General features: G+C 39.9%; 1 protein-coding gene across 1 annotated transcript in view; it reads right to left on the bottom strand.

The window, feature by feature from the left end:
- Nucleotides 1-271: 271 nt before the first annotated feature.
- LOC120051193 (rho GTPase-activating protein 12-like) overlaps nt 272-8,823 on the bottom strand; it is an 88,491-nt gene continuing 79,939 nt past the window's right edge. The window contains exons 12-17 of the mRNA XM_038997922.1: nt 7,712-7,831; nt 7,500-7,598; nt 7,250-7,327; nt 7,010-7,144; nt 5,828-5,933; nt 272-2,644 (exon numbers count right to left, since the gene is read on the bottom strand). Of these exons, the coding sequence (XP_038853850.1) occupies nt 2,470-2,644; nt 5,828-5,933; nt 7,010-7,144; nt 7,250-7,327; nt 7,500-7,598; nt 7,712-7,831 (713 nt within the window). The 3' untranslated portion in view covers nt 272-2,469. The remainder of the gene's footprint in view (nt 2,645-5,827; nt 5,934-7,009; nt 7,145-7,249; nt 7,328-7,499; nt 7,599-7,711; nt 7,832-8,823) is intronic.

Raw genomic sequence — 8,823 nt, 5'->3', positions numbered from 1 at the left:
GGAATGGGCGCATCATCTTGTAGCGCTCGGTGCGCAAGTTCAGCTGATAGTCAAAACCCATACAGTGCTGTGAAGTGGAGAACCTGAGCTCTGATGTCATTTATAGCATTTTAATGTACAGCCACTTTATTCCAATTTAGGCGCTTAACAATGACAACATCTGCCATTTTCAACCCGTATACGGGATGACAGGGGCATTGTGGAAAGGGCTACCCTTTGTGTCAACTGAAAGTGAAAAAGTTTAAGTCAGTTCCATTTAGTTGTAGTTTTTTATTAGACATGTCAAACAGCAGTTAGTCTGAAAAGTACATTCAAAATGTGCAGTTGACCATGCGTCAAAATCAAGATACCATTTCCTCTTTTGTAACAATCTATGTATTTTGTTGACAATTTACAAAATCAGTGATATTTCACTCGTTGAACCAACCACTCACCATCAAAACATACATACTTCAATAAGGAAATATTTTTTTAATGTAGGCTGCTGTACATAATATGCACAGAGGCTTTTTTGCATTGTACCTTCCATCACCATAAACTTGAATGTAATACTATTTTCCAGTTCCATTTTCTCTCCAGTCCCAGTCCCGTTGAGATTAGCTTAGGTAAGGAGAGTGATTATGAAGTTGGAACAAAGGCTTGGGCCTGCATCCCAAATGGCACCCTAAATAGGGAATAGGGTGTTATTTGGGACATAACCAGTATTCATCTGAAATAGTCATGTTAAGACTGACTGCATCTCCATCTCTTTTCCCAGTAACTCCAGAACACGAGGGAAGAAAGGATGAGAGCAGGAAAGGGAGGAAGGTGGGGAAAAGAGGACATCTCCTTTCACTGAAAAGCCAACACTTTCACACTTATAATGAAGGCCTTTCACTAGCAGAGGCCTACCATACCAAGCACGTTAGACTAGACAATAACACACATCTGTTCTTTAACTGTACACATTAGGGAAGATCTTAAGTGCATCCCAAATGGCAGGCACCCTATTTCCTATGTAGTGCACTCATTTTGACCAGGGCCTATGCATAGGGAATAGGAAGCCATTTAGGATGCAGCCACAGTCTTCAGATATAGCAAGTTAATTTACTGTATTATCCCCCAAACACAGGTTTGTTTTGATGCTTCCCAAAACCAGTCATGTGACATAATGACTGACCACTGTTGATGATTGCACTAGGGTCAAAGGGTAGATCTGGAAGAAGGGGCGGGGCTCCAGTTCTAGCGAGGGAGGTAGGATAGGGAGGGTGACCTGTTCACGTCCAAAATCGCACCCTATTCCCTGTATATTGCCTTACGTTTGACTGGTCAAAGACTCTGGTCAAAAGTAGTGCATTATAAAGGGAAAATAGTGCTAAAATGCAGTTCCCAGATCCGATCGTGGTGAATGTTTTCATTATGAAGTAGGGGAAATACAGCTAATACACATGACTATGTCCCATCCAGTTGATCCAGGGTTCCCCTCCGAGAGACCCCATACATCATTTTGGGGTCTCGTCAGAGAGCCCCCATATTTAATACTGATTCTGTATCCATACCACTGAGGCTTTACATTGTACTTCACAAAATTCAGAGGTCAAGTCAACAGTCAATGTTCCACAACACTGAGAATATCCAGTTCATAGGTTCAGCTTATTATTATTCCAACACAAAGCAATGAGAGTAGTCTTTATACAGACGACCAAGCATGGTCTATATTCTACCACATGGTAGTAGGATATGGGCTTCCAATGACTTGACAGAGGGAGATCAGACCACCCAGCCAGTCAGTTATTCAGTGGGTAGTTAGTTGTTGTTTGAATGATCTGGATGGAGTTGTGCTTCCTGTGTTGTGATGTCATCAGAGAAAGCCGGAAGTCACTCCAGCGGTTTCTTTAACGCCACATCAATGTATCCCACAATCCTCTTCTTCTGTTTCACTCCAGTCCAAAACAATGAAAGTCTTATTCACCAAGCTCTTGTTGTATGTAGTATGTACTTAATACTGGCCATAGGAATCCAGTGTAGAACACAGTTATACCCTGTACACTCAAATCCACTGGATCACGTCACACACGGAGGGAGATCCATCCACGCCATTCACACTGCACTCCGTCCGTCGTCAATGCCTAGATCCAGCCAGCTCACCAACCAACAAACCAACCAACCAACCCTCTCCCCTGAAGCAACTGCACCGCCCTGCTACTCACAGCAGGAATGGCAACCAAAGTGAATGAAATCTGTATTTATTTACATCATACTCATCTCTCTCAAAATGTTAAGTGCAAAGTCATTCACTAGTTTCCTTTATTAATCTTATTATCAAATGAACAATAATTACATTTTTGTTTTTCTTTCTTCAAATTGCTGGGTCCACAGCAGCAATGTTTCAGTCACAAAAATAAGCGTAATTGGGTGAGTCCGACCAGTCACCAGACCATCCTCTTCCACAGGAGTTTACCTCAGGTGTCGTTCTTAGGTGTTTATTTTCTACCTGCCGAATATGTTCTCATACTCCAGTAAGATGAGCTCAACAATCTGGTTCTGATAGACCATGTGAACAGCGATGTTTCCCGTCTCCGTCTCAGGTCTGAGCAGGGTGGGGCCGAAAACGATCGCTACGCTCTGGGTCGTCATACGGTTGGCCTCTCCATGATCAATCACCCTGGAGAGAGACAGGAAGGCGAGAGGAGGAAAGAGTGGGATACAGGGACGGACTGCGAGCAGAAATCTGCCAGGCAGTTCCAACACAAAGGCACATTTTTCCCTTGAGGCCCCCATTATTAGCCAAATAATGATCATTATGCGCAAAACCCCCAATTTAGACAGGCCCACTGTGCTAAAGATGGACCAGAACCATCTGGCATTTTCCCGAACTGCCCTATGGTCAGTCCGTTTTGGTGAAATAGGCATATCATTTAGAAAACACATTACAGATGTTGGTTGATCAACAAAGGGATCAGGTATACGCTGGAGACAAAACGTATATAACATTTATTAAGTAAGCTACTGCTAGTATTCAAAAAACATAAGATGCAAAATACAATATTAAACAACGTCAGGTAATATCGCTGCTTTTAAATGGAAATCAAAATCCTTGCATACAGAAACGCTGCTCCACAGTAACATTATTCATTGGAAAACCCAATTAAATCCCCTTGTCTCATATACATAGGTAGCATTCCAAATGGCACCCTATTCCCCATATAGTGCACTACTTTTAACCAGAGCCCTGGTGAAAAGTAGAGCACTATGTAGGGAATAGGGTGTCATTTGGGATACACTTCCATATAGACAAAATGTCACACAATACATTTCCTAGAAGAAACACCAGATCTAAAGGTATTGCATTATGGCAAACACAGGGCCATATAAATGCAAATAGTGCTTAGGCAAATGTCATTCTGAACATACTGTATGATATAGCCCCGAGCTCCAATGGGCTGAGAATCTACCCCGAACCCTACTTATAGGTCCCCTGGTCCTCTGTACCTCAGACACATCAATCTGAGAATAAGTCAACAAACTAAGATAGTAGTGAGGACTGACAGGCTACTGTAGGTTATTGACAGAAAAAGAGCAGACAAACAATACAGAGTCCCAAGCAAAAGGGACAATATGTGGTAAATAAACATAATATATTATATTACCCAGAAGAAGACACTGTATGCTCAAACGTTGGTGCTTACCTATTCAATCCATGGGAGCATATGCAACTTCTTACATTTTTTTCATAGGTAAATAGGTAAAAATCCTCTTAAACTAGCCTGATCTCCGCTTTTGTCTGGGCTTGATGTGAACAGCCAGTAATACACGCGTTAGCCACTCTAGCATGGCGGTGAAACATTGTGTTTCATAAAGAAAGTATGCAAGTCCAAAATGCAAGACTTATTAAAGACCAAAAATTGTAATAAAAAAATAAATATATATCAGTTTTACTTGAGGACCAAAATATTGGCTGCGGAACCATATAGGTTGCAAAATAGTTGGGAAGAGATTTTCGATGTGCCGATTCCGTGGCACATGGTTTATGAACGGATACGCAAACAACTCTTGATTCAAAACTTTTGATTTAAAAAAAATAATTATACAAAATTCTTGCCACAAACAGAATGTTATGTATATGGGGCATATAACCATCTCAGCTCTGCAGATTTTGCGACAAGTAGACAGAATCACTAGATCACTTATTTTGGTATTGCTCCTGAGAGTAGCTGAGTGGTGGGTTTAAAAGCTCATGTTCTATAATAGTTAGTACTTATACATTGTGTTTTCAGTCATATCTACAGTTGAAGTCGGAAGTTCACATACACCTTAGCCAAATACATTTAAACTCAGTTTTTCACAATTCCTGACATTTAATCCTAGTAAAAATTCCCTGTCTTAGGTCAGTTAGGATCACCACTTTATTTTAAGGATGTGAAATGTCAGATTAATAGTAGAATTATTTATTTCAGGTGGGTCAGAAGTTTACATACACTCAATTAGTATTTGGTAGCATTGCCTTTAAATTGTTTAACTTGGGTCAAACGTTTCAGCTAGCCTTCCACAAGCTTCCCACAATAAGTTGGGTGAATTTTGGCCCATTCCTCCTGACTGATGTCTTGAGATGTTGCTTCAATATATGAACATAATTTTCCTACCTCATGATGCCATCTATTTTGTGAAGTGCACCAGTCCCTCCTGCAGCAAAGCACCCCCACAACATGATGCTGCCACCCGTGCTTCACGGATGGGATGGTGTTCTTCGGCTTGCAAGCCTCCCCCTTTTCCCTCCAATCATAATGATGGTCATTATGGCCAAACAGTTCTATTCTTGTTTCATTAGACCAGAGGACATTTCTCCAAAAAGTATGATCTTTGTCCCCATGTGCAGTTGCAAACCGTAGTATGGCTTTTTTTATGGCGGTTTTGGAGCAGTGGCTTCTTCCTTGCTGAGCGGCCTTTCAGGTTATGTCGATATAGGACTCGTTTTACTGTGGATGTAAATACTTTTGTACCTGTTTCCTCCAGCATCTTCACAAGGTCCTTTGCTGTTGTTCTGGGATTGATTTGTACTTTTTGCACCAAAGTACATTCTTCTCTAGGAGACAGAACGCGTCTCCTTCCTAAGCGGTATGACGGCTGCGTGCTCCCATGGTGTTTATACTTGCGTACTATTGTTTGTACAGATGAACGTGGTACCTTAAGGCTTTTGGAAATTGCTCCCAAGGATGAACCAGACTTGTGGAGGTCTACAATTTCTTTTCTGAGGTCTTGGCTGATTTATTTTAATATTCCCATGATGTCAAGCAAAGAGGCACTGAGTTTGAAGGTAGGCCTTAAAATACATCCACAGGTACACCTCCAATTGACTCGAATGATGTCAATTAGGCGACTTCAACTGTGTATAAAAAGATCAAATTACTTTATAAGTGTAAAAATAAATAAAATAAAATCCCATGTATGTAAAATGTGTGTAGAATGTACAAAACAAAGTTTATTTTTGTCCTCTGAAAAGAGAGGGGGGAAAAGAGAGGGCAGATGGGCAAAAAAACAATTTTTAAAAACGATGAATATTTCCCCCGTTTTCTTTCTCCCTCCTTCTCGTCTCTAGTTTAGGAGGAAATCAAAGCCTTTGCAGCTTGAATGGAGAATGCTTTATGTACGAACCGGTCACAGGGGGACATGAGTGTATTACCGACTGTGCACATCAAGCCCAGACAATAGTGGAGATCCATAAAGCCCGCTAGCGGCTTCCCAGGCTACTCTTAAACAGACTAGCACAATGAATTATGAGCTGGGTCTTGTCATCCATCAGAGAGTATTGACTTTAGCTTAGCAGAAATGTAGGATGCTTTTTGCTTACCTTCTGAGATGCTTGAAGAGGCATTGCATTGTGTCGTGATTCGGTTTTGGCAAATGCTTGATTAAGTCTTTTATCAAATTCACTCGCTGCTTGTAGTCTGAGCATTCTGGAACAGAGGGAAAAATGTAAAACCATTAGTTTCATTGCATATGTAGAAACACAGCATGTACATGATCCTGATTAGGGTTGCAAATGAAGGGTATATTACAGGAAACTTTCTAAGTTTACCAGTAAACTATTAGAATGTTCGTAACTTTCAAGGATTTTATGTAATTTATCCCAAGCCATCTAGTGGCCCTTTTGGGTACTTCAGATTATCACAAGTGTCTATAATTATCCCTGGCCCACTTTGTGGCCTTATCACATGTAAAATATCTAAAATAATCAAACAAGATTATTTTCAAATAAAAAATAGAATGACAAAGCTGTAAAAAATTATCCTAAATATAAACCATCAATTTAGTGAATACCTTCTGTGCTTAATATGAGGGTTTCAGCATTAAATAGCTTTTATTTAATGTCAATTTGTCTTTGTTGTAAATGTTTCGGGGCCAAACTAGTGGCAGTTGTAAAAAAAAAAGTCAATAGTTGGAAGAGTTAATTGAAAATAATTCCATTGTTGATTATATGCTTTTTTCATTAATTAGACTATTTTCTCTTGAACCATATGGTTTATCCAATAGAAACTCATGGACAATATATATAAAGATATAAAAAATGAATATTATACTGTATATGAATACATCAAATGACCAAAGTTACCATAGATTACCATAAATTACCAAAATTATAGAAGATTCCGGTAACTTTGGTAAATTACCATAGTTTTGCAACCCTAATCCTTAATCCTAATACATTTTTGTGAATTTAAATGATAAGGGTGCCATCTTGTGGATACATTTAAAATAGCACACATTTGGAATCACCAAACCAAGTGGTAAAGCATATGAAGTCAATTATGTCTTAATAGGCATCGTCTTTAAGCAAACCATCAAACCTTGATTTTACCATTATAAATCGTGGCTCAGTAGACAGACATATAATGTATACGTTATAGAATTAGGAATTAGAATAGGAATTCGTAATTTAATAGGATCTCTATGGTATATGTGTTGTACAGTACAGTGTTTGTTATACAGCAAAGTGAAGTCTAACAGTGTAGTCAAGTGTGTTACTACTCACTGATGGCGTTGATAAAATCGTTGAAAGAGTCGTAGGTGAAAAGGGGCTCAGGCAGCTCTCTGAATAACATCTTCAGGGCTCCTGTAGTCACGTGGATATCTTCCCACTTACTGTCATCCAGCTCTACCTTCTCATCTGGAACACACAAACAAACAAGGTTTGCTCTTTTAGTACTATTCCATTGGTTCCATGGACAATTCCACTGGTTCCAAAAGAAAACAAAAACTATTTTTGACCTACCGTGATTGACAGCAAAGCGCAGCTTCTGTATCACGGCTAGGTTCCCACTCACTCTGTATATCCCATCTATACTCAGACCTGCAGAAGAGAGGACATGGTCAGAGACACAAAGACAAGAGGACAGAGACATAGAGGAGGGGGAAAGAGAAAGATACAGAGACAGCATTATAACTCATTCAGTACACATAATGGAAACAAAATGGCTAATTTTAAAAGGCAGAAAGAGGGAACAGAAACAGAGAGGTCATACCTGTGTTTTCCACGTGGTCGATGCACATGGTGACAAAAGTGGGCACCGAAGTGTTCTCCCTCTGACACAGGCTGCTAAGGCTGCAGCCAAACACCTGGTCTGTGGCGCAACACAAAGCAAGAGAAGTATATTTTAAATAACAAATAAAGAGAGAGACAGGCATGTCAAATGTCACCTTTATAGGAACTGGCTTGCAGTGAGGCCATCCGTACCTTTAATGTAGCCCTTGTCTCTGACGGCCTGGTAGGTGGGTCGGCGAGTCAGGAACTTCTTCAGCTTTACTCTGGTCTTCTTCTGGTCCGAGGAGTCCATACTCACAGACGTCTTCATCGCTGAAAGCATATGGAGGAAAATGACTAAACAGGTACTAAGAGGGCATTTGGTGACAAAACCTTTTTAGACCACTAACACGCAAACAACTACGCAAACATTCTCACATGCACGCAAGCGCGCCAGTGTTAATTCAGATTTAGTCTAGTCTTTGTCATTTTGACTAAAATATCATTAAGTCGTAGTCACATTTTTTGTCATTTCAATAATGATTTAGTCTAGATATTTTCAAAATAATAAAAAACAGTGGGCCATTTTAGTTAACTAAATGTCCTTTCATTTTGTCACATTTCAGTCACATCACATTTGTATTGCCTCATTAACCTATAGTAAACATAAATCACTGACTTCCATGTGCACAAACATACATAGCCTGGTCCTACCAACATATGTTTCTATTCTCTTCCCAAAAGCAGAAAAATGTAAAACATACAGTATCAGTCAAAAGTTTAGACACCTGCTTATTCAAGGGTTTTTATTTATTTCACAATTTTCTACATTTTGGAATTATAATGAAGACTTCAAAACTATGAAATAACACATATGGAATCATGTAGTAACCAAAAAAGTGTTAAATCAAAATATATTTTAGATTCTTCAAAGTAGCCACCCTTTGCCTTGATGACAGTTTTGCACACTCATGGCATTCTCTCAGCCAGCTTCACCTGGAATGGTTTTCCAACAGTCTTGAAGGAGTTCCCACATATGCTGAGCACTTGTTGGCTGCTTTCCCTTCACTCTGCGGTCCAACTCATCCCAAACCATCTCAACTGGGTTGAGGTCGGGTGATTGTGGAGGCCAGGTCATTAGATGCAGCAGTCCATCACTCTTCTTCTTGGTCAAATTACACAGCCTGGAGGTGTGTTGGGTCATTGTCATGTTGAAAAACAAGTCCCACTAAAAGCAAACCAGATGGGATGGCGTATCGCTGCAGAATGCTGTGGTAGCCATGCTGGTTAAGTGTGCCTTGAATTCTAAATAAATCACTGACAGT

The sequence above is a fragment of the Salvelinus namaycush genome, chromosome 7 (genome assembly GCF_016432855.1).
Source record: "Salvelinus namaycush isolate Seneca chromosome 7, SaNama_1.0, whole genome shotgun sequence".
NCBI lineage: Eukaryota > Metazoa > Chordata > Actinopteri > Salmoniformes > Salmonidae > Salvelinus > Salvelinus namaycush.
Note: the sequence above shows the minus strand (reverse complement) of the source record. Positions and strands in the feature narration are given on the sequence as shown.